We start from the raw sequence: 26,167 nt of genomic DNA, 5'->3' as shown, positions 1-26,167 counted from the left end.
GAGATTCAGACACAGCTAAGTGGCACCACGTTTACTCTTCCATATTTCAGCAATGACTACAGTCATGCCAAGGTGTCAAAGGATCAGCTACTCCATGTGCAGCTGTGTCCAAAGTACTAATCCCAAACACATCCACATCTGCTTGCACTGTGCTGCCTATGGGTCTGAAATTTTAGCTAGAAGATGAAACAGATCACATGTCCAACCCAGAAGCAAGCACTGTGAGAACTGCATGGAAATCTTCAGCAAACACCACTGCTTTGCACTACCTTTTCTAGATTGCTTTCTATTTCAAAAAATCTTTTTTAAGGCCCCCTTCACAATCAACTTCTAAAGTAAGGACAAAAACAATGGCAGGAAAACTCTAAACTGGAGGGCTTAAGCAGATGATCAAATTACCTAAATTATCTCTGATGTACTTCAATGGTTCTCCATGTATGAGCACTGAGCCAAAAATATCTGAACTGTAACATGATTTTGCATACCCGTATTTCACTGCAGTATAAACTATGTGGAATTACCTGGTACTTGCAATGGACTGGATGTGCATATGTGGGTGGTTGCCATATTTCAGCTAGGGCACAGCAACTTGCCAAATTACAGTAAATGGCTTTTGCTCCTGATTCTTCCACTGCCTCGACTATGCTTCCACAAAAATCAGCAAGTTCTTACAGTGAGCTTCCTAATTGGATGTAAAATCCCAGTAGAAGAAGCACTTACTGTTTTTATTTTGCCTTTACTGATATTGTTGGTAGCTAGGGTAAGAGGTTAAAACTAAGCGGCTTTTCAAAGAGAAAACAAAATACTTGTGTGCCTATTTTTTATCTCAAGTTCCATATTTCATGTAAAATTCCCATTTCTTTCTGCTGCAATCTTACCTCAGAGCACACCTTCAACAGCAAATGTAGACAAGTGACATGACTTAAACTGCTTTTGTAAGTAACAGCAGAAACTACATTGTGAAATTAACAGTTGTACATTTTACAACTGTAAGAATGGATAATAGTGCCTGTCTCACTCCTAAAGTCTACAATAAAAACTGCAGCTAATAGGCAATCCTGCTCTCTCCATTTGGAAGCATGATCCTCACTTGTATTTTCACTTATTTTAACTATAGCTAAAAAAGCTCTTTATAATACCTACAGTTACAATACACATCATTTGAAAATTCACTACAAAGAAGTCTCATCCCCCTCTCTAACATAGCCAGACTCTTCAGCTTGAAATTCTAGATACGACTGTTTATCTGAACACCAAGAGCTTTAAAATACTGTGTTGGAATCCAGCATTATGTACTGCACACTGGCACATAATGGAAACCCCCTTGGTTATTTGAACACCAGCAGTTTTTAAACACTGTGTTGAAAGCCAGCATTATTCCACATATAGTTCAGTTAAGTTGCAAGTGAACACTGGAAATAACAGTGGTCTTCAAATCTCAGTAGGGCTGATAACAACCAGGTGGAGAAAGTAATGGTTCTTAAGAACAACACAAGACAGAAGGAAATAAATTCACAAAGGTTGAAGTTCAGATAATGACAACCCTCTTCAGCCAAGTTAAAAACTAAAACACAAAACAGGCAAAGGCAAGAAGTTTTTATTATGGCTGAGAGAGTTCCCTGACTGTTGTGACAAGCTTAGGAAGAAAAAATGAACCAAAGGGTGTCTGTACCTTGGTGCTGTTGCCAAACCACCAGAAGTAGGTAAGTGTGCCTGCCTGGCTGGGCCAAACTACTGCAGTAATGTTGACATCCTTATTTCTGATGGCAACAAAGGGGACACTCAGATGGACGTGCTCCACTGGACCTGTGGGAAGAGAATTCATTAGTAAAGGCTTTGAGTTAAATCCTCCCTGCACAGTTGTGAACAGCAAGGATCTTTCCTTTAAATAAATCAAAAGTCCTATGTCAGCAGTGACAGTCTAGTGACAGTCTATTTGTATTTTAGAAATAAAAGAGAATTTCAGCACTCAATGAACAACAGAAAAAGATAATCAGATTTGAAAATACTTTTTCCCCCCTATTATGCACATTTTCCATAGTGCTAATTTTCAGACAGGGAAAGCAATATGTTGAGAAGAATTTTTAAATGCATTTTGAAGAAAAACAATGAACTGGCTTTGCCTTGTATAGTGAAGTTGCTATTGAAAGCCATAAGGATAGGACACTAGTGAGAAAGAAGTATTTTTTTCCTTGAAAATATAGCCACTGAGCTATTACAATGTGTGGGGAAATAATTTTATCCAAGATGGCTTAAATCTGGTTATATAAGAGTAATTTATGACTTGATTAAATACCCCAAACAGGTTTTTAAAAAGTCTCCAAAATAAAGACTCATTATTTTGGAAATCCTTGGTATTTTTTTACTTAGGCCTGACCTCAGTCAGTTGCTCCTAGTAAAACATCAAGAATCACTTGAAAGATGTGTGCATTGGCATAACAAAGCACGTAACTGTGAGAAGCACTTGATTCTGAAAGACTTAAAAAATAACAAAGTACCAGTGCAAAGTTGTATCTAATAAATGCAAATGCCCAGAATAAATCCAGGGCATGAAGCCCTGAATTCAGAAGGCAGATCTTCTTTAGGGAAAAAAAAAACATGTGTAAAAATACTGAGGTTTTGTTTGGTAGCTTGTTTAAAGCTTCTACTATCGCCATTGTTTTTCTTCTTGTTTATCTTTTGGTTTTGCTGGTACTGAATTTCAGCTGATAACTGTTGGCCATCAGACAGTGTTACTTTCTGGGTAGTACCTTTAAAACACAGCAAACTGACAGACTATCTCTGTGAGATGGAAAGGACAAAATGAGAAAAGTCAGATTTTTTTTTTTTTTGGTAACACATTCATTCTGGGAAGCAGGAAATTTGGTGATTTTAACAGAGACAATTCTCTTGTGTTACCTCTCAGCATGAAATGGGGACATTAATCAGTTCTCCATCTACTTACATTACAAAGATTGTGGAAAACAAGAGCTGTTCTTCTACCACTGGAACACAGAGCTCCAAGTACAAAAGGACCCTATTCTTGCTTTTAGCACCTTAAAACTTGATCTTTTTTCCCCCTCTTTTCCCAAGAGGTCTTTACCAGCAAGTCACTCCTGAATTCTGACCATAGAAGTACTCTGGGTTTGCAAGAACAGCAAGAACCTAAATATTTTGTGACAGTGCAAGTAAGAGGAAAAACACTAATATCTTTGCTTCCTTTAAATATCAAGTTAAGCAGCTTGTCAGCAGATTCCAGAAAGCTGAAAAGTTGACTGGCTGCTAATAAAGCTGCAGGGTAGAAAATTAATGTTGCTTGAGGCCACGGAGCCTTTTTGTCTCTCTTTTTTTTAGCACAGGATCCCAGTACCAGAGTGACTGTACAGTAAGAATGATTCTCAGGCATACTCATCTGTACATTTGAACTTCAAGGTCAAACCTCCTGTATTGACCAGTACTTCCAAATAGATTAAAAGCTTAGTAATAAGGTGTCATCTTATTTCAGCATTACCATGAATGTAAGTGCTTGCAAAATATTTCCCTAGAGAAAATGATAATAAATTGGTCACCTAAGAATGCTATGAAAGTCAAGGAGAGCTCTGAAAGGTTGATGTAAAAAAGGGAGCAGCAAAACCAGACCAAGGAACTGACCCTTGTTGCATTCTGCTTTAAAATCTTCACCATGAAAAAGTAGTTCCTTTGAGAAAAATCAGATAATCTATACAAATCTGCTTGCTATTACCAGGTAACCATCACTTTTGTCAGCTAATGGCCCAAGGTGAAGGAAAAAACAGTTAATGCTCTAATAACAGGTTGTTAAGTGCAGCCATGATTGACTTTGAGGGAATTATGAGCATAATAAAAGCTTCAAGGAACATTTATTCCTTCATACAGGGAGCTGGAAATTAAAATGGAGAAAAAGTTCTTGAGTTTTGGAAATTTCTAATGTGCTTCCTTTCAGCAGAAAAGCTCAAGCAAAAAGCAGGATGTAAGACATTCTGACAGGTAAAGAGGGAAGGCAGACATGGCTGTGATCACTATTAGGGGCAAAATTGATGGGGTGCATCTGAACACAGAAGATCTAATAGTCTAAGGGTAGATCAAAGAACTGGGCTCTTTTTGGTCTCATCCTGCATTCCACATTCTCTGCACTCTCCTGTGGCTTTGGGAAGTTAACTTAGAGCTCTATATTTGAGTTTGCTCATGTGTCAGCTGAAGAGAAATTGCATTGATCTACCAGACAGGACAGAAACATCAGGGATGCACGTCAAACACAGGAAATGTGAAAAGCAGCACATTAGCCCTCAGTACATTCATATCTCAGGAAGCACACTCAGCATAGTGCTTCTAATTTCATTAAATTAGCACTGTAAATGCTGAAATTCTGAATAAGTGACTCAAAATCTAGTAGTTTAATCTAATCCTCTAATCTAATTGGAATGAGACATGTTCTGAAAATACACATTTGAACTTTGTTTCATATGCTGCTTGGTCTCTGACCCTTTTCAGAAAGCCCAACAGACATTTTCAAACTTTTCTCCATAACTCTGAGAACTGCAAATATACTTATGTTAAAAAACCCTTTCCCTTCATTCAATGAAGTCTATTTAACAAGTTAGAGGAGTGTCTAGAAGCCCAAGCCTCTGGAAGAGCATGAGCTGCACAGGTATGTGGGTTTGCATGTATTCTTGGGCCCTGCTGAAGCTGCAGGGACTTTGAGTGAGGTCAGATTTTGGCCCAAGGAATCTGGCAGGTGGAAGTACTCACAGACCACATGCAGGAACAGGACAGCAGTGTCTGAGCCCAGGCTGTTCTCTGCATACGCCGTCACCTGGAAGATTCCAGCACTCTTATACACGTGCCGGATGCCATCCTCCACAGGGCTGAAATTGGCATAGGACACTGCAATGCCATCTCCAAAATCAAGCTGGATGTTTGTCCTTTGGAGATCACCCTGCAACAGAGAAGTTTGGAGTAGGAAACTGAACTGATGAAAAAGGATTTATATTACCCTCCATCCCACTTAGTTCCATTTCATTAGCATGGACACAAAGTAGTAACTTTTCAAAAAAAGCCAAGCTTTGTTCTGTCATTCCCCAAGGTGGCCAGACACAGACAGCAAAAGACCAACCCTCATCCTAAAGTAGATGAAACAGGTGACAAGAACCATCTCTTGCAAACATCCACCCCCGATTATACAGAGTTTAGAAGACCAGTTTCAGCTAGACATGAAGCTTCAGGATGGCTGAATTTATACAGGTTGAGTCCCACATTGAGGACTGACAAATTTTTTTTGTCTAATGTCAGTCAACACAGAGACAGGGCCTGGATACACAGGAGAATGAAGCAGATGATGAGAAAATCTCTTCTAGGATTACTGTCAATGACAGTTATTAAATGAAGGAGGGAAAAACAGACAAGAAATTCCAGCACCACAGGTATTGTCTGGAGACAGAAGTTGCACTATTTCAGTTTAAATCATGCTTTAAATCACTATAGTTGAACTCTAGAAGTATCTGTTATTTCGGTTTCTCAGAGCCTTATTTTATACTTGCCCCCAGCTGACTAATGTAACACCAAAAAAAGGCTAATTTCAACAAAGCTAAAGCCCACTGCAGTGATTTCACTAAACTAAAATAAAACTACAACTCAGATTAAATCTCTGTAGCTTTAGGTTTCTGCATATATATAAAAGATGTGTTGTGCCAAGTAATTTCCTTTCATGAAAGATCTGCAGTGTATTCACTGAGGGTGAAGAAGGTATCACTACACTTTGGAGATATTCCTAGCCCTAAACTGAAGTCAATCCCTAGATATATTGAGGATGTTATCTGAAAGTTTTTAAAAAAATTTAAAATCTCTGGTCATAAATTTACCCTTTTTTAATGGTAATTTCAGAAATATTTTACAGTCATCTCATAAACCCCATTATAGCTGTAAATGCACTGGGAGAATATACAAGAAGCCAGACCACAATGAAGCAGCTCCCATGTGTAGAAAATCAAGACCTTAGCAGCCCCCACAGAATTTATCCTCCTCATAGACCTTATCTGCATGAAGAAAGCTGAGTACAGGAAGGGTATTTTTCAGCTTTGAGTATATACTTGGGGTCTTCAGACTCTCATATAGTCAGGATTATTGAATGTAGTTTTGGAAATATGGGTATTTGATTATATATATTAGACCTCTCTTCTTCCTTGCTCCATCATTCCCATTCCATGGGAGCCAGGGGAGTTTTGGCTATTGACTTGATCAGGGCACTATTTTCACTTCTGCCCTACTTGGACATTAAAACTTCAGTATAAACCAAAGAGCAATCAGAAAGGACTAAAGTGGTAGTGACACTAAAACATACCTATTATATTGAGTAGTCAATAACATCCTTTAGACAGAGAGTTTTTAAAGTCTCTCTAAAAAAGTCTCTAGCTGGAGCAAAATTACACTCTTGAGATATTCAGTTATTTGATAGAAAGACTCCCACAGCTTGTTAAACCTTTCAAAACCACTTCTCAAGGGAATGCACTAAGACCCCAAGTCCATCTCATATGGAAGACACTGAACAGAGGATAAAAATTTGATCTGGGCTGGATTCATCACTGATGACCTCAGGCTGAAATCTCTTGCACCAATCATTGCAGCTCATCTCCCTTGCCTGACAATTCCCTTTTCTATTTCTTTCTTGCCTCTCCAATATGATTCTCTCTGAAATGAGACGGTTTCACACAGAGAAGCAGGAACAGATTTTTTATGACTAAACAGTGGTAGATGATCCTTTCACCCAATTATGAGCTGGGTCTTTAATGCAAAGGCTGCCCATCGCAAGCTAGCCCCACACAAAGATGTCAGATATTCTGGAGTTTACAAATATAAATGAAAATAGAAGAGAAGTGGAGGCATTTCAAAAGGAAAAAGAAATCATTGCTATCTATTTATATTCAAGAGGCACGTTTTGTTGCTTTAAGCCCCATAAATAACTGAATGGAAACAAGGTATGGGCTGTCACAAAGATTGGATCTGAGTATGGAAATCAGTGAACAGACATGGTCAAGAACACAACTCCACAACAGCTATTTGGCAGTCTAGTATTTCTTTGTGATCAAAACCAAATTCAGATTAAAATAAAAAAGTCTAAAAAGGTTATATCCTCATGTTCCCTTGCATATATACAGTCCAAATCACAGTCCAGCCCCATATTCCTGAAAACCCAGAAAAACCATCAGTCATTCTGCATTTCTTTCCACAGTCATTGCCACACATGTATTCCGAAGAGCATTGTGAAAAATCTTACTAAAGTTAATCCTATAAATCCTGAGAAACTCAGGTTTTGATTAACTGTGATGAAGTCTTTATTTACCACTGGATGCCCAAAGGTCAGTCGCCTCCATATATTAAGGGTGTGCACTAGAAGGCAGGAAGGAGCTGCTGGCTCATCAGGGTGAGTCTGACACAGCTGAATGGACACTGCACAGATGTATCCATAGGAGGGCTGGTCAGGCTGCTCTTTGGCTCAGAAAGGAAGGGTGAACTTTGGTACAAAACTGCCACCAGTAAACAGACTGACCAGAGAAGGTGAAGGAAGCCAGGAATGAATCTGTATGGCAGCAAGGCAAGTAATAATTAAGACCTCTACAGAAATTATTTCTTCCAAGTCATAAGGAAATCTTTGGCCACAATTCTTCGCAGGTTCACACTAAAAGACTGGAAGGCCTTTGTCCAAAATCTCAGTGTTCATTTTCTTTTCTTCTTGAAGTTCTATTATTTTAAGAAACAAACTCAACACACAACTTTCTGTGGAATAAGCTGTTCACCTACAGAGACATGTCCCAAAGATCCTCTTTCCTTAGAAAAAAAGGTTGTTTCAATTAAATGTTTTTTCTAACTACCATTATTTTTCAACAACAGACATAAGAGTGAATGCCCTCACACATTTATTCAGCTGCCTCTTCAATCTCTAAATCTTTGCAAAGATTCCACTCTTCAGCTACCTTGACTGCTGCCTTATTCCCCATCTGTTTATCATTCTTCGTATGCGGCAGTTACGCTTGAGTTCCTTAATAAATTACTAGTTGATTCTTGATTTTTAGATTATATCTGTTCTTTTCTGAACTCCCACTCATAGAATCTACACAACTTGTCTTACCATGTCAAGTCTGCAGAATAGAAAAGAAGCAGCAAGTAGACAAGAAATCCCCCTTGTATAAAAGCAGAGCGTGCATGAACCTCTGAGGAAGTAGTAAAGAGGCGCTGTCAGATTAGTGTGGTCCCAGTGAAATACTTAGCTACTATATAAGGATTTAATTTAGTGTGAGGATGTGTCTGTCTGTGGGTGGTCTGCCTCAGCTGTCTCCAGGTACTGCTCCAAAATAACACACAGAGGACAGAAAATGTGACAAAAAACAGCTGTTCTTCTCTAGCACCATCTCAGTCTCTGGCCAGAAGAGCCTCAACATTTTGATGTTTTTGGCAGCAGCATGGCCTGGTGTCACTTATGCTACTGTTGGCTAAAGAAGGAGCTGTACCAATAGATAAATACAATAGATAAGGGCTGGGGGCTAGAGGTGCTTTGAGGAGACTCAATTCCTACTGCAAAATAACAATGCCCTTCATTGCTCCCTATGAGTGTGAATTTGTTCCCCACTGTTTTTAACCTTTTCCAGAAAACCTGAAGCTAAAGCTTCGCATCCCAGATTCAGAACTGTTCATCACAGAAACACCACTTCTGCCTCATAAACTCCATAAACTGCAGTTTACTGGAAGCAGCAAGAAGTGAGTGGGGAAATAAATTTTTTGATGACATCTATCTTTCTTCAGCATTAACATCTTCACTGATAAACAAGATAACCAAACACCTTTGGTGTGACCCAATATGACCTTCTTGTATGTGTCAGTATAGCCTTCAATTCTCTTAAATTCCTTAAGTCTCATAAATCTCAGGACCATTCACCATTTCATGATTTCCCCTTGATTGTTATTTTCCTCTCAGCAGCCTGAAAAGCAAAGGAAAAGAATGCCAGTCCTGCCACACAGAGAAAAGTTTACTGAGACCACTAAGACACCTCTTCCATGAGGATGATGAAGGTGGCGTTGTGCCCCTGCTCCATGACCAGCTTCCCATCAGAGGTGAGGATGTGCAGTCCCCGAGGTGCTTTTCCAGGGCATTTCTCCATCTTGGCCATGTACTTCTCTCTCAAGCCATCTGTGCAGTTGTTAGACACAATCCTGCGGTACCTGGGGAACAGTAACAAAGGACATTGAACTCAGAGAGTGGGCGGAAAAGTTCCTCTGTTTTGTTTTTGTTTTGTTACTCCACATTAATGCATGTGTTTTTTCAAAGGCTAACTGCCTGCACAATCCCCTCACTGAAAGGAAGACTCAAAGAAACCTAACACTTTATTAAGTAGGAGAAAGCCAAACCAATCACAATTCAACCTTCTCCAGAGATTCTCAGCAGCATCACTGAGAAGAGACACATTGTGGAGGTGAATTACTCTGCTTTACTAAAAGGCAGAGAATTACTCCAATCCAACCCATTGCATCCTGCATCCCAGCTTTTTACTTATACCATTTTTAGGTTTTTGTCTGCCTCCACAGGGCTAGAGGGCACTTGAAAAAATATGTCAAGGGCTTTGCCCAGTTCAGTTTTAAAATGATTTGAGGTATGGGTGTTTCTCTTGGCACTATTTGGAAGATATTGGCTAAACAGCAAGACACTTGGCTATTCACGGTGTTGTTGAGGGGGAACCCTTTCTATTAATTTCATACCAACCTCAATTTTCTTGTTGCTCTCTGTCAAGAAGGCTACAAGCAGTCATCTGGCCAGGGCTCCTGTAATTAATTCCCATATTCAAAGCAATTTTTCAGCTGAAAGGGGGTCTCTGAGGTCAAATGCCTCCAGACTCCCAGCAGCCTCGCTTCATCCAGCCACCTGCACCAACCAGCCAGGAACAGAGCTGGTTTCTACCATAACCATCGAGCAGTCAGGACACATGACCCAGAATCTTCCCTGCAAAATTTGCAGGACCTGCCCTGTCGTAGAATGAACATAGCAATTTTGCACCAGCCAGTGAAACTCAAGTCTCACAGCACTTCCTGCATGATAGTAGAACATTTGCAAAATGATGCTTCCATAATAAACCAACACTTGCCATCTGTTCTGGGTTAGACCAGGAGAAATCAGCACATGAAGCTTGTCTGAAATGCAAGACATTGTATGTACAAAGTGAAAATGGCAGAGGAAGAAAACATAAAAGAGGCTAAAAATTGCTCATTTGAGCCTTCCTAGAAGCTGATATAAATAGGAGCTGTAAGATAGTAAGAGGTTCAATAAAATACAATGTGAAATATCTCAAACGTTTCCTTTTAAATGTTCAGCCGTCTCTCAGGCAGACCTTTTTGATTTGTGTTTTAATTTTGCAAGAAAGGGGAGCTCCAAGTCTAGGCTCCAGGGATCATACATCACTTGATGGCAATGCAATATCTATGTGTCACTTATGTTAACATGATTCTCCCTCTCTCTGAGGAACAAGGCAATTTTCCATACAGATGCTGTTGCAAACATCACCTCATGGATAAGACTAAAAAAGAGCATAATGGGATGCAGAGAAAAAAAAGAACTATCCAGTTCTCTTGTCTACTGCAGTCACCAAAACCTGACAGGTTGCAAGATGCACTTACCCAGTGCTGTTCCAGTAGTTCTGACCAACGTTGCAATCCTTGGACAGGGACGACGGGCTGAACCAGAAGGCTGGGATGCACTGGTTGTTACTGTGCCTCTCATATCCATAGTCACTGTGGAGAGAAGTCATGAATCCATCACTGTATCCTCCACTAGAGTCAGCTCAGAGTCTTAAGGGATGCCTCCAAAGCAGGTGGGTATTGGTGGTTCTCTGCTGGGATGGCACAACATCATGGATTGGGCTCATCCAGAGACAAAGTGCTGGACTAGTTTGAGAGGCAGGAACACAATTCACTGAAGGCATTTGATCTCCACAACAGCAGAACTACCAAACTTAACTTGCAGAGCACTGGAGAACTTGTGCTTCATTTGGCAACAAAACATGACAAAGACTGAGAAAGAATACTATATCGTTCATTTCTTTTCCTATTAATCTCTAACTTATATTTCATTTCTTGGGTTCTTTTGGTTTGTTTGTTTTTTTTCAGCCTTTGCTTTTAGAATTAATCAGGTTAATTCTAAGATCTAAAGTATTTTTTTTTTTGCAACAGTGGCTAGGAATATAAAACACTAGGAGCTATTCCTAAGCAACTAGCCACAGTATGTATATTTATGTATGTTAATGGGCTCCCTGGCTAAGCTGTGACTCACCCAAGAGAAAAAAAACAGCTGATGTTTTTCCAACACTAAACTAAAACACAACCAGCTTCGTGGTCTAAGGATTACATGGTTTTGTGTAACACAGGGAAGGCAATCCAGGGTATTGATTCTCCCTTGGACCACCTAAGAGTGGAAGGGTACACAACCACATCCAAAATTTCTTTTTACAGCTGCCTTTGTGTGCCAATACAATGATGAAGCAATAGGATTAATCCAAAGCTTTCCAAAAGTTTTAATCAGGTCTGGATCAGGTTTCTATGTGTAGCCTTTATTGACAGGCTGGATTCAAAGGACAAATAAAAGGAGATTCTGGATTTTTGCCTGCAGCAAGTTAACAAATGCCAAAATGCTAAACCTCTGTGAAAACACAGACACTACAGAAGCCACAGTCTTGAAAGCATTCTGCGCCCTTTAGGACACTCCGAGTTTTATCCTTCCCCTGTTCAGAGCCTGAACTGCCAACAGAAGTCTCTAGGAAGAGCTTTGGTGAGACAAAACTGTGCTATGTCCCCAGTGGCCCAGGCTGCTACTGTTCTTTTTTTGGAGGGCAAAAATTCTGTGAGCTACTTTAAATGGTTTGGAGATTCCCTAATGCTCTTTCTCTCAACATTCAATTTAATCATTCTCAGTGGGTCCGACCTGCACAGTCGAAAATGCCTGGCAGGGACTTTGTAATTAAAAATATTCAAGAGGAGCTGTACTTTGCCCCAAAGAAGAAAAGAGCTGCATAAATATTTAATAAAATTAAAGACAACATTGCTGTGTGCCCTCAAGGTTCTGTGCTTGTTCATTAACTTCTGGTAAATGTATATTAAAACCTCACATGCTGCCCACCTTCCCTCTCATAAGCCCCAGGGTTTGCATAAGTTAAGGAAATAATCAAGTCCAGCTGCTGTGCTGTCTTTCTCAGGAAAGCTTTCTTGACAGAGTAAATAGAGAAGCAGGAGGAGGGAAAAGAAAGCTCAGCGAGCACTTTAATGCCACTTATGAGATCCTGCTGCCATTCTCTCTGTTAGAGAAAGGCCAGGATTTGCTTCTGGAAATGACTGCAAGGGTTGGCAGGAGTCACCCCTGATCCTGACTCATAAAGATTTGTTGAACTGGGGCATAATTGTGATTTATGCCCTGAATTTTAGATCAACCTTATATCTAACTGCAGGGAACAGCACTGCAACCATGAGGCAGACAGGGGCAAGGGCACTGTGACCAAGTTGGAGGGAGCACAGCCCTCACAGCATGTGCTGAAGGGCTCCTGTAGCTATTTGTCCTACAGCTCTCAAAGACAGGTGTCATCACAGCAAGTGGCATAGGGTGGTCCAAGCCCAGAACCAGCTCCAAACCTTCTTACTGAGGAAGCAGAGGGCCCATCTGGCAGGACTTGCTTGTCACTGTACCCACACAGTCCTGGCTGCTGACCCTCTTCCTTTCCCTGGCACCCACAGGACCTGCTCAGTTCAACCCAAGGGACAGAGCAGTCAGTGCTTTCAAGAACTAGCAACTGTGAGCCCAGGCAGAAGAGGCTGAGTGGACATTTTTCCTTGAAAGGGAATGAGTTTTTTCTTGAAAGAGCATCAAGTGAAAGTAGGAGCTGTCCTTTCACCTGTCCTGTCCACCTTTTAGTGAGCAGAGAAAAGGCACTTGTCAGCATCTCCCCTTCTCATACTGACATCCCAAGGAAAGCAGATGAATCTAGAATATATTCTGGAATAACCTGTGTCTTGCCACTGACCCTTAGAAGTCACAAATCAGAGCGCAAGTCCACCCTTCCTCTCTGAAAAATCACTTTTAAAATTATCAAGCTCAGTGCCCCACTTCCAGCATTGTCAGTATTTTCCTCAAATGGACTGTCTCACACATTCTTCCAGTCAGCCCTGCTGAGTAGCATCAAAATTCAACATAAAGTTTCTACTCATTCTTCATCACCAGCTGTAATTTTTGCAGCTAGAAGCCAGTTAACAATTCTGTTGGCAGTGCAGGGTCTGAAACAAAAGCCAGCTTGTTGTCTTCTAATTGCATTTCCTCTGCAGGACTGACAAGTTTAACAGCAATACCCTCTCATATTAGGGGGAAAGTTAAGCAAAACTGATACTGAATGCATGCAAGGAACCTGTCAAGTGATTGAAAAGGTGCATTCTGAATGCATGCAAGGAACCTGTCAAGTGATTGAAAAGGTGCATTCTGACGCAGACCCTTTTCAAGGCAGCATTTAAGGCCAATTCAGCTACCACAGTTTTCCACTTACAGTTTGGAAAAGACAAACTTCACTGGAGGAGGAGGAAAAGACAGTGTAAGGGAAAAAAAAAAAACCAACAAAAAAAAAAACCAAATTGATAACCATCTCTGGAGATTGGTGCTGGATTCACCCCAGAGGCCTATGCCAATGCCAAGGGCAGAAACTGCAAGGCAAGACAGGTCACCCTGCGAGTTTCCATCATGAGAACGAAGGGGAAAGATCTCATGAGTCAAGATATGGAGTCTCAGATGTAATCTTGACATTAGGAACAAATTAAATACCCAACCAGATCAGATGAAAATCTCTGTTCTATATCCCTGACTCTCTCTTAAAGACAAGCTACTATAATATCCAAGAAAATACTCTGGTTGATATTTTTTCTTAATTTTGCTGCATTTCACTATGTCCATGCTCTAAAAGAGAACTGTGAGCCTAAGTCCAAATAAATGTGCAGATCTCATGCCTCACACCTCTTCAGAAAGTATTTGAAGGTAGGTGAAATGTTCAGGAATAACACCAATACTGAGTCAGACACTGATCCTGAATAACCTACTATAAAGATTAAAATGTTTTCCCAGCTGATCAGCTTTCAGGGTATTTTGAATTCCATTTAAATGACATTCTGATCATTTAAGCTCAAACATCACAGATATTGACAGTCTTAAATCTTAGAAATATTGCCTATCACAGGTGCCATGTAGGAATTCCCTGGGCTGAGATCCTGACATGCATTCTCCCATCTCCTATCTCTGATTGTCAAGCAATAGCAAGCAGTGTCTCATTTTTCCCCTGCTTTATTTTTAAGCTTTTTCAAAGTGACCTTAAAACAATTTGGAAATTATGGTCCCATTGAGTTAGAAACACCAATGTTTATGCAAAACAAGCAGTTATATCCAATGAGGGTGGGCTGTACAGTCATGTCACAGAAGCCCTTTCAGAAATTTCTCAATAAAGCATTGTTAAGAATCAATAAACTGTTCCCAGCTATTCAAAGGAATATTGATAAAAATGTGCATGTTTTGCTGGCTTGCCCCCTAGAAAGTCAATGACCTTGGGAGATAAATACCCTCCCTCTTCTGAAAGGAATATATCTTGGACCAGAGAAGTCCTGGCTGTCACTATTCTGGAATGACAGACATAAAATGTCCATCAGTACTTGCAATTATTTTGCTTTTGAATTCCAGGCTTGGATTTCTCATGGAGATGAACAAATATTTCCTGCAGAGGAAGGGGAAGCCTCCCTCACTCTGCAGGTTTGGGAGTTGCAGTTCTGCTATATAGTATGATCACAGCTATAAAGCTGCATGAAACCCAATTCTTCTGCAAGGTTTTCTGTCTGGATAGTATTTCAGGACAAAAATACAGCTGCTGCACAAGTCCCCAGAGTCACATACTCACCACTCAAAGTCTCCTTGGCCACAGACACACGGTTCAGACACCACAGTTTGGGAATAGTCCCGACTTAGGGAACACTGGGCTCCAGGCTTGCGTTTTTTATAGATCTTCCTCTCCCCCATGACACAAGGCTCCCCCTTCATTGGCCAAGGAACAAGAGGAGAAACACAGTTGTAGAGGCAGCTGGGTCTTAAATGGAGCACTTTTTCAAAAGACACAAAAGGCAATGAAAACGAGCGTTTATCACTGGGAAGGTAGGGAGCTACAGTCCTGCTCTTTTGTGGCTTTGCAAAATCAAAAGTCTCCTTGGGAGGACTCATGAGCATAGCGTGCCCAGCGTTGAGCTGGGATTCCAATGACAGTGTGCCCAAAATGCCTGGATGCCCAAGCCATCACACCCACTTATGTCACTTTTCAGAAGGCATCCACCAATATCTAGTCCTACGAATTCTCCTGAAAAGACAATGTGGGTGTACGCCAGGGTTTCTTCTATATGTCAGATAAAGTCTACTGCAGAAGCAAGTGCCCAGGCCTAAATCCCAGGGCAGGGGACAAAACCCAGGTGTGGAACACAGAGCTCAACTTCCTTGCTCTTTCTGTGACAGAGCTGGCTTTGTTATAGACAATTTTGATGTGTGTTTCACTGGGCTTTTTGAATGCAAAGATTTTCAAGAGCACTACTGGGAGTAGCTAATCTAAAACAAACATTTGATATCTAGAAGAGTTGCTATAAACAGAATTTTCTATTTTGCAGAAGTAATTTGTCTGCATAGAAGTAAGAAAAAAGACAATACCTAATTGAAGTACTTCTCTTCCCTATGAACAGTGATTCCCAAGTTTGCTGCATGGTTACACATATGTCTTCCCTTTTCTTTTATTTAAATGATTTTCATTTATTCAATTACACGACTTCAATTATCTTATCTTTGCGAAATTAATATTCATTTCTCATTCATGGATTTCATTCAGGAATGTCACAGTGCCAATGGTTCTGGCTCTAGTTAGGTTACCCTGCAGAGTGTGGGACATCATACTGGTAGCCAGTAACCCATAAGTAATCTGCAGAGGTTATTGACCTCTCAGTTATATAATATATGTAAATATATCCAACATGAAAATAAGCCAGTATATGAAAAACAAAGCATGTGTCCTTGAGTAGAATGAAATAATGTGGTTTTCTCTGGTGTCTTTTATTCAAGAGTTTTTCAGATTCAAGGGTTTTACAGATATTCAAGAGTTTTACAGATACCTGCAGGACTTGCAGGTTGAATAAATGTTTTTATTTTCATTTCTGAGTAGGGGAAATAAGAGGCAAACTGAAACAAAATTATTTGCATGAGTCGGTGACAGAGCTACAAAGAATTCAGTGTCATCTACAATTTAGTCATAAGGTATAGTTTTACACTGCCCTAAGAATTGAGGCCAAAAAGATCCAGCTGGTGCAATGGATTATTTTCATAAAATAGAATGTAATCCTGAACTTGCCCATAGATGCCTGGCCCCATGTTTATTCATTCACGTTCTTCAAGGGATGCATAAAAAATCCATATGCTTTGCTGTAAAGAACAACTGCATTCCCACCTGGCAACTCAGAGCAGGGGAAAAGGAACCCTCAGCAAGGCCCCCCTGGAGAGTGGGGATACCTGATTGTGCAGATGCCAGGTTTGGTAGTCGTCCTTGGTACACCTGCGGCTGAAGAGAGACTTGTAATCCACCTTGACCAGCTGCCACTCAGAACGGAGACTGAAGTGCCCAAAAACTCTGAGCATGGGAGACAAAAGAAAAGAAAGAGCTGGAGTCAGCCAGACTCATACGTCCATTCAGCAAATAACATCTCATGAATCTCAGCTGCAGAAACTGATACACAGTCTTGGAGCTTAATGACAGAAAATGGTATTCAGTCATGAATCATATTTTTCTGTTCTTACAACATCCCAGGAGTGTTTAGCCCTTTCCTGACACCTCATACACAGCCTGTGTTGGAAGGTCTTCCCCTGACCCTAGCATCCAGCGAAATGGAACCCAGGTCTAATCGGCCTTATTGCAATGTTTAGAGGACAGTAAATGTTACTTTTTTATTATTCCAGGTCTTTCACAAATCTACATTTTTATCCAAGCCACTTATGACATTAACATTTTTGTTGTTCTAATTATTCCAGACTAACAAAGAAAGAGTGAGAAAGACAAGATTTACAGATTTTCCTGTGAAATCAAAAGAGAAGCAGAAGACAAGACTTCCCCACACTGACTGTAATTCAGATCCCGCTGTGTCTCCTGTGTGCTGCCACTATTTATTCCAGTTCATCTTGGTTTACACTGTAATCATACAGAGCTGTTGGCTTTGCTCTCTCCTCACTCCTCTAGCCTGTGCCAAAATTGCAGTGCATTGTGCTGTTCTCCATGAAACAACAACTACCCAGGAATCAATCATGCTTTCCCTTGAAGACCTGTCTCAGCTCATGGGGATCAGAGAGACAGTGGTGGGTGGCCAATATCTGAGAGTTTGAAGTGGTGGGTTTGCTGTGGACACCTGTCTTATCCAAGTTCTGCCTCACAGAGAAGCTCCACTAAGCTGACAAGTGGGAAGGGTATGATACAAGAAGCACACGTGTGCTGTTTATGAACAAGTGGCTCAGGTTAGGAGTGAGCAAGTGGAGAAGGGCTTGTCTGGTAGAATAGATTTATTAGGCAGATTGTTGCTGGCTATCCAGAACAATTCTTAGTGTAGTCCTAATTGCAGGGTATCAATGACAGGAAACACCACGGCATTCAGGCCACGCTGCAGGAGAAGCTGCAATTCCTGTTCCTCAGCACAGCAGGCACACCCTGGACCAAGATAAACCCACAGAAACCAAAGCAGTATGGAGTGCCAGAGCACTGGGAGCAGAAGGGAGAAGGGAGGAATTTGAAGGAGCATGGTGGGGGGACGCAGAAAGCCTCCAAAACTGTACTCAATAGGAATTCTAACTGCAGTTCTCCCCCCCACTTTTCCTTGGCACTGGGTACATCCCATCAGCTGTTCCATTACAACTGCTTTCAACCTTGTTTGTGCTGCATGACTGAAACATCAGTCCCTGCAAAGCAGCAATGCAGCAGGGAGAAATCATTTAGTCCAGCAGATTTACAACAGTATAGGATTTGGTGTTTATTACATGGAAAACACAGCAAAAGGAAGAGAGAACATGACCAAAGAGAAACATTGGCATAAACCCAGAAGAGGACAGGGCTGGAGACATCCAACACTTTGCAAATCAATGCATCTAAAAGGAAAATTTTGCTCCTCAGATTGTCCCTTAGCTAACTGTCCATCAAGAGAGCAAAATTTTTCTTTGTGTTTTAAAAAAATCACCAGAATTACTTGATTTTTAAATCTATTTTAACAAGCTTTTAAACAATTCCTTCTGACAAGGAAATTTTTCCATGATAATTAATGAAAAGAACCCAAGGTTTTCTGAGAGGAAGGCAATATATTAGCATTCCAAAAGCACAGAACATCAGATACTCTTTAATTAAATGATTTCAAAGAAGATCTTTGTGTATAATTGCTACAATTTAGATGGAAACAATACTACACTAAATGTAATTAGAGGAGTGTTAACAGAGAGGTTTTCCTCTGCGCTGCAAAGATGATTCTTGTTCTGCTGATTCCTAAAGTAGTAACTTCTCTACTCCACCCTCCCCTTCCTAATAAAAGCTCGTTAAAGCTAATCAATCACCATGGAAGAGACTTCTGAGATAAAAACAGCAGAAAAGCCACCAAGAACCTGCACCCCGTGAGCACTGCTCGCCAATGCCAAATGCCACCTACAGCATGGCTTCACTGGCCAACACCATGAACATGGTGTGACACCTCAAGATGAATTTGTTGTGCATTTGAAACTTCTCTAAGTTTCTATAAGCAAATACAAGGAATGCAGGAGAGAGCTATGTGATCTGTGGGGTTCCAAGGTTCCATCAAGCAGCTTTCCTTGGAAAGTGATGAAAATCTTCATTGTTTGTCAAATTTAAAAAAAAGCTAAACAATAACAGGGCACAAATCCCAACTGAACAAAACCAGGTGTTGCAGCTGAGCTCCACTTTCTCAGTTTTATGAATGACATCACTGGATGTTTTTCCATAGTAGCCAAGGTGCATGCACACAACCTCTCCCACCATATCTGTTTTGAGGTGGCCAGGTCCAACAGAGGCTTGGGCAGACAGCAAAGAGCTACAACATTTTAAAACTTATAGTGTCCAGGTACCAACAAGTGTTTGGCACTAAATGCTCCAGTTCCTACATATTAGTTTCTATATCAAGTGCAAAGAAACAAAACAAGTTCCAAGGAAGGAGATGCAAAAAGAGATTGGTGGGGCTTTATTTTTCCCTACTTGACTGGCGAGTCCTCACATCACTTTGCAGATACCATCTCATTCAACTTATCTGATTCCCATGTCCCATCATTTCCCATTTACTTTGGTCACTAAATAAGGGAGGTGGATTTTTAAAATAAACATAGCTAAACTATCAAGATAATACAGGGAGAAAGGAAATTAGTTACGATAAATTTTGCCTCAATAACTTTTCCTACTGTGGTCTAACTGTAAGCTCTTAATTGCTTGTTGCAAGCACAGAAAACAAGAGAGCTGGGTTTTCAAGGTCCAGCTTTGAGAAGCCAACAAAGAAGGTATATTTTGATTTTTCCATATAAGCAGTCTGATGTGGAAGTCCTTGGGAAACAATAAATACAAGAGCCCAGATGGTATTTAGATGGAGTCAGTTTTCTGACTAAGCTCAATTTAATAAAGGTTCTCCAACCTAAGACATAGAATGGTAATTTACTGGCTTTAGACTGCATAGATTTTGTTCTATCCCTCTGAGTAAGCAGTTAGAACTCCACATAAAATCTTAGCTGATAGGACAGCCTCTTCTTAACTGGCTCCATGCATAGCTTAAGTGAAATCCTTGTTAAGAAAACAGAAAATGCTTCCCAATCCTGTGTTTGGAGAAACAAGGCAAGACTTTTATTACCAGGGCTGGATGTCATTAATTTGCAGAAAACTATTAGAAACATGGAAATAAATTCTGAAATGCTTACAGTTTCATGATGGAGTCATTTTAGAAATGATCATTGGTAATGCTGCTATAATTATATCTTTCATTAATTTTTTAAATACACAGTAACTTATAAATGCAATGTACACTGCCTGGATATCCTTGTACAGGAGTTATTTAAAAGGCTTTTTACATTTATACAGTGCTCTCTTCTCAAATTGCATTGCTTTTGCCTTATCATTCCTTGTATTGTTGATAGCTGTGCTTTTTATGTAATTCAATACTGCCCATTCCTGCCAGGTCAACAGAATGAATTGAGGGTCACAAGATAACAACTCACCTGCCTCTGGTCCATAGATTCAATCCCTGTCCCTGCTCATGGTATGAGAAACAGACCTCCTCAGGTAACAGCTCCCACAGGAAAAGCATCAGCTGTACCCATGTGGATCTATCCCTGCTGGCAGTTTCAGATGAGCTGTCCAGCCAGGTATTAAAATGTAAATTCTCCTGACTAAATCAAGTACTCTTCTATCATTTCTGAAGTAGATTGGTAGGAGATCATATAGAGCAAGCAAGCACTGAAGCTGCCTGTACTTGGCTGTTCTGGTCTGGATAAAGATGGAAGATTTTCCCCTCACCAGCCCTCCCAGCTCCTTTGTGTGTAACACCTGCTGACCTCGGATGTGCCCAGCACTGAGACAGAGGACTGGAGATGCCAGGGAAGGAAGAAGCTGATAAGGTAATCTTCACTAAACCTAACATCAAAAGTACCCTCCTTTCTGAGGCAGTTTTCCTTCACTGGACATCAACAAGGTGAGAGACATGAAAAGCTTGAGTGCTTTTTTTGCTTCTCTTAATCTACCTTAGGGACCTCTGAAGCTAGATTTTAACAAGATTAGGCCCCACAGAATAGACTAAGTATTTTTAATAACTAAAAATAAAATAAAAGCAAAATAATGTAAAATATTTAGTAGACAGCATCTTTTGAGTTGAACTACAGAAGCAGATGGATGGATCAACAGAAAAGTAAAGCAAGAACTACAGAAAGAGAGCCAAACATGTACTTTAATTGATAATACTGAGAGAAAAGCTAATTGCAGTGTCATCATAAATAGACTGTTTCATTTATAAAAGTCTGAAACCAACCTTGATTTTTATTTCCTTTTATTGTGAAAGAAAAATGCTTGCAGAGGAAGTGCCTTAGCAAGCAAAAATCCCCAATAGTAAAAGCACCCAAATTAGTGAATACTTCAGCTGACCTAAATCTGTGCTTTTGTTTTGAGAATGCAGAAAGGAAGAAAGTCAAGTAAGATCACTATCTGATTTCAGTTAAAATCCCTCTTCATTTACATCTGTGTATCTAAAAGGAAGTGCCAGAAGTAGATATTTAATGGGCAAACCCAAGAAGTGCTATAAAGCACAATCTGGAAGAATCACCTTCTGGCAGGAAAACAAGCATGTGTTGGTCTGGGTTTTGCTTTGTTTTTAGTTTTTTTTTTATTTTTCTAGTCTCTGGAGAGGAAGGTCTTCTCTCACTGAAACCAGAGGGAGTGTCAGATCTGGAGGAGTGAGTAGATAACTCACCACAACTGAAGGTGCTCATTCTCATTCTGATGTCCAGCAGAGGAGCACGTTGCTACTGCTGCAATCTTAAGAGATATCCTCTCGCTCATAATTGCCTTGATTCGTTTGGGATTTTTTTTCCCCACAAGCCAGGCTACCTCTGTCCCCCATTTCCTGGGAAATGGTGAGCTTATGCTAGAGCTGCTGGCTCAATGAACACTTACAGAATGTCCTGGTACATAGATGTACCTGCTTAACTTGTTGCTATTTATAGCTTGTGACTCAATGAAAGAAAATGCTGACAATTTCACACAAAGAAGAGGGCCTGTTATGAAATCTGGATCTGAATCCATCTCTGTGTAAGGAAGAAGCAGTAAAGTGAGACAAACTCCTGCGTGCAGGCTTAGCTGTCTAGGCCAAAACCACATGAGCAGCAATGAACAGTTGCAAGTCGTGCTGGTGGGACCAGATTTTATGAATAAATGAACTATTTATCCATGAATTAAACATAAATCATGACTTTAGAGAAAACCAAATGGGCTGTGTAATCTCCCATTTTTTTTATTAGGATTTAGATGGAATTAGCATTAAACGAGGTCACTAGTTACAAGGAAATTGGATAGAAAGGGACTGAGACAAGGAAGTAGAACTTAATTGAAAGCACAAATCAGCAATTAGGGAGAGAAGGAGACAGAGAGTAAAACAGTCTCATGCCTGGCAAGATGATGCAGTGAGTAAGAGAGTAGAAACAAAGGAAACATAAGAAATGAAAGATGACACTGGAAAGTCCAGCAATTGCCAACAAAAAACACTGTCTAATTTTTTTCCTAAACAATAAATATGGTTTCTAAGAGCCTCTTTGGAGCTTTTAATTCAATTGCTTTTGGCTGACCTGTCAACTAGGAACAGTAGCCTGAGGGCAATGGGTGATGACTCAGGGCTGCTGTATGTCTGTCTGTGAACCAAAATAAAGTAAGAAAAACAGCTGGTTTTTTTTTCTCTAGAAAGAAGAGGTGCATTTTCTTCCAAATAAAATACACCATCCATTTGGATCTAGATTTTCAGTCGGTGTAAATTAGTTTAATTTAGACCATCTAAATAGATCCTCTTAGTATAAGGCCTTCCACTGATACTATTCAGAAGGAGAAAAAACAACAGCAGTGAAACTATCAGGAATGTACCAACACCAGACAGCAGCATGCACGAGGACAAATTTGGTCAAGAAAATCTTGGTCTGTATTCTATTTCCCAAAGAGAAGGGTTGCACAAAAATTTCACAGAATTTTTCCTGCAGAGAATCTGAGGGATGTGGTTCATTTCCAGTGAAACTGAATGTCATGACATCAAAGTTGCCTGCAAGAAAGAAATTCAAAGTGTTGGCCACCAGCAATCCATACTGACCTGGTCATGAAAAGCTGCACCACTGCCAGATCTCAGGTCAGGAGAGAGAGAGGAGATGGGGCAGGAAAAGAGTTTCTGTGAATTACAGATCAAAACCAAAACCTTGCAATAAAAATCCTACAGTAAAATCATGGCAGATCCTTTCCCTCAGCTTTGGAAAACAGTCCTGGTATTATTCATCAGCTCAATGGACACTTCCTTTATAGTGCTAGCAGAAGAGGAAAAGCACTGCAAATGACATGGTACAACATGATCTTCCAGTTAGCAAGTAATGCCAAGTGCAATTAGTAAGTAATCTGCAGAACGTGTAATTACAAAGCAGCCCTACAGTTTGGACTCAATTTCCCCTTTAGCTGCACAAACACTGCATAAGGCAATGGAGGAGACAGGGATTCAGGGATTTTTGTTATTATTTTTTCAAATAGGAAGTGCTATCAAAATAAAAATTTCTTGAATGACAAATCAAACCTTTTGAAATTTGGTCTCTAAAAATTTTATTACCGATGTTCTCAAACCACTTTACATGACAATTGCTTCAAAAGAAATCCCAGCAACTTGAAAGAGAGTATGAGACACCTAGGAAGGGGGATGGGAAAGCAAATTAATTTTTAATGCTGTTTTTCAGAAGAGCTCGTTCTCTTCTTCGAAGCACTCATGAAAGACAACCAGTTTCTGACAGCCTTGAAACCTGAAGATGCTGCCACTCTCTTCTAGAAAAGGTACTGGCAGGTATCAGCAAGGTCAGTGTTTCATCCCCTCGTGGGTCTGTGGTCTCAGCAGAGGCAGGTGCTGCTGCTTTGCCAGAAGCCAGATAACACAACACATCCAGTCATTTTAGTCCTTCATCCTACGAATCAGGAGAATTCCAACCAGAAATGTCCAATACAAATGTGGAAGCCATTCCTTAGAAAATGTAAGCTCCAAATGCATGTGACAGGTGAAGCACAATGACGAGCTTTGCCTGGATATCAGAGAAGAAAGCTCAGAAGAGGAAGTTCTGGAGAGCTGCTTTCCAACACTCATTCAGTTCAGTGATCAAAAATCTGTCAGAGTGAGCTCTTCAGCCAACCCAACACTGAGCCTTCAAGCTCCCAGAAAAGTTGGTGTGCTGTGCCACCCTTTTCCTTGTGCAGGATCAGTGAGAGATTAAGCTGGAAAGGTACCAAGGCAATGTAGTTTCTCAGTCCCCTGAGGGCTGGCATGATCCGAGCACCAGAATATTTCACGTCTTGCTCTCACAAAAAGGTGAAAGACTCAGGAATGCCTGTGTGCACAGCATCCTGACCCTTCCTGTGCACCCTCCATCAGGCCTGAGTGCTTCATACAGCCCAGCCCATCTGCAGGCAGGAGGACAGCACAGGGCCAAGATCCATCTGTCCTTACTTAGCAGCACAGGAAACAAAGCACATGAGCTTCTAGATGAGAAGATCTGGATAGTATTGCCATCAGGCAAAACTTACCCTTTATCTAGGGAAAAGAAATCATCTATCAGCCTGCTGCTCATTCTGGCTCCTTCTGCAAGGGCTTCTTTCTTTTGTTCACTTCAGCACATTCCAGTCTCAACTGAACACACCTTTCTCTAGTCCTCCTCCCTGCATATGCTCACCCCTCCATCCCTCTTGTCTGAGCATTATAGACATGACTGAGCATCTCCCTCCCCCGAAGAAATGCGAAAAACCCATCTGGGACTCCAGAGACCTGCGCTACTGCCACGTTCTCCCAATGACAGCCTGCTGAGTGCCTGACCATGGGCACGTCCTTTGTTCTCCCTCAACATCCCTACTGGCAAAATACAACTGATGATGTTGACTATTTTAGCATAATATTTGATCTACTGTCTGCAATTAGCACTTGACTCCAGTGGCAATAATGTTTGCCCCAGAAAGTCAAAGATGGACAATACGTGCCACAGAGCACAGTGCCTTCTCCGTGTCTTTTGGCTTCTGCCAGGAATCTTCCAAGTACATGGTGCTACTGCTGGGAACTGGTGTTGGGTCACAGACATCCTTTTCCTAAAGCCAAATAAATCACATGGTGCTGTCTGAGAAAGATTACTCTAAGCAGATGTTCTCATCACCTGATTTGTCTTTCAGGTGCCACAGAAAGACCTCAGCTCACACTGCAATTATTAACAGCACAATCAATATTGTGCCTCTTGTGGACTGTTTAGGTGAATTCATGCAGAGATTCAAAGGCTAAAAAACAGACTACTCCTCTAGCAGAGAGGGAAATGGGAGAAGGAAGTGACACTGATTAATCTTGGGGTCGTTAATAATGTTTTTAAGTCTTGCAAACAAAGATATGGGAAATCAACTCTCTTACTCCAGGGTATAAACTGATCATCTACTGGGATAAAATGGGAATTCCTATAACACACATTTTCTCGTCCATTGTATAGTCACTTGATGCCATTAGCAGATTGATCATTTTCTCACAAAGTCCAAGCTATTCATTACTTCCAGAAGGTTTTGAAATTAGGTCAGATGATACATGAATGAAGCTCACTATGTAAATGCCAATATCCTCTTAATCATTTTGGTTTCCTTACTTAATAATTGCACTTGGAATTTTTGTTCTCAGATCAAGTTCCAAATTTTCTTTTTTTTCTGTGTGCAGTCATTATTTTTACAGATTCACTTTAATTTAATGGATTCTAATATGGAGAGTCCTTATATAGGTTTGTGCACTGCTGTCTGCACGGTCCGCTGAGTGAGGACAGAGAAACTGAACTCACAAGGACACATCAGAGCCTTGCAGGAAAATCTATAGCCAATAACAATGCCAGTTGCACCACAAATAAATGTTTTACTGAACAGAAGAAAAAAGGAAAACTGTAAAGTGAGACAAAACCACAATAGGGACAACAATTAAAACCTGTCTTTCCTAGTATCTAATGTACTTATGCAATTTGGATAAACTAGGCTTGGAAATCTTCTCTCTGATCTTTAAAAAAGTCCATAGTTCAGGTAGCCCCGAGAGAATGTGCAGGCTGGGTAGACAGCCTTGGTTCCCAGAGGAAGTGAAGGTAAAGAGGGACAAAGTTCAGAATCTTTCAGCACAACAGCTCCCTGTCTCATTTTCTACACTGGAAGCTGCAAGCTGGATTTAGCTTTCTAGAGAACTCTGGTGAAATCTTTCTTCCAGATTCCCTCTTTGCCAAATTTCTGTGTGGCTCAGAGGCAGTCAAAGTTGCAGCAGATCTGTGTTTTTCTCAGAGAGTTTCTTCTTC

General features: G+C 40.6%; 1 protein-coding gene across 2 annotated transcripts in view; it reads right to left on the bottom strand.

Moving 5' to 3' along the window:
• Positions 1-26,167, bottom strand: part of SORCS3 (sortilin related VPS10 domain containing receptor 3) — a 265,160-nt gene that overhangs the window by 16,390 nt on the left and 222,603 nt on the right. For both annotated transcript variants that reach the window (XM_068198006.1, XM_068198007.1), the window contains exons 15-20: positions 16,586-16,703; positions 14,946-15,079; positions 10,654-10,767; positions 9,036-9,207; positions 4,747-4,933; positions 1,673-1,806 (exon numbers count right to left, since the gene is read on the bottom strand). In XM_068198006.1, coding sequence (XP_068054107.1) covers positions 1,673-1,806; positions 4,747-4,933; positions 9,036-9,207; positions 10,654-10,767; positions 14,946-15,079; positions 16,586-16,703 — 859 coding nt within the window. The remainder of the gene's footprint in view (positions 1-1,672; positions 1,807-4,746; positions 4,934-9,035; positions 9,208-10,653; positions 10,768-14,945; positions 15,080-16,585; positions 16,704-26,167) is intronic.

The sequence above is a fragment of the Anomalospiza imberbis genome, chromosome 8 (assembly GCF_031753505.1).
Source record: "Anomalospiza imberbis isolate Cuckoo-Finch-1a 21T00152 chromosome 8, ASM3175350v1, whole genome shotgun sequence".
Lineage (NCBI taxonomy): Eukaryota > Metazoa > Chordata > Aves > Passeriformes > Viduidae > Anomalospiza > Anomalospiza imberbis.
The sequence above is the reverse complement of the archived record's forward strand: the minus strand, read 5'-3'. Positions and strand labels throughout refer to the sequence as shown.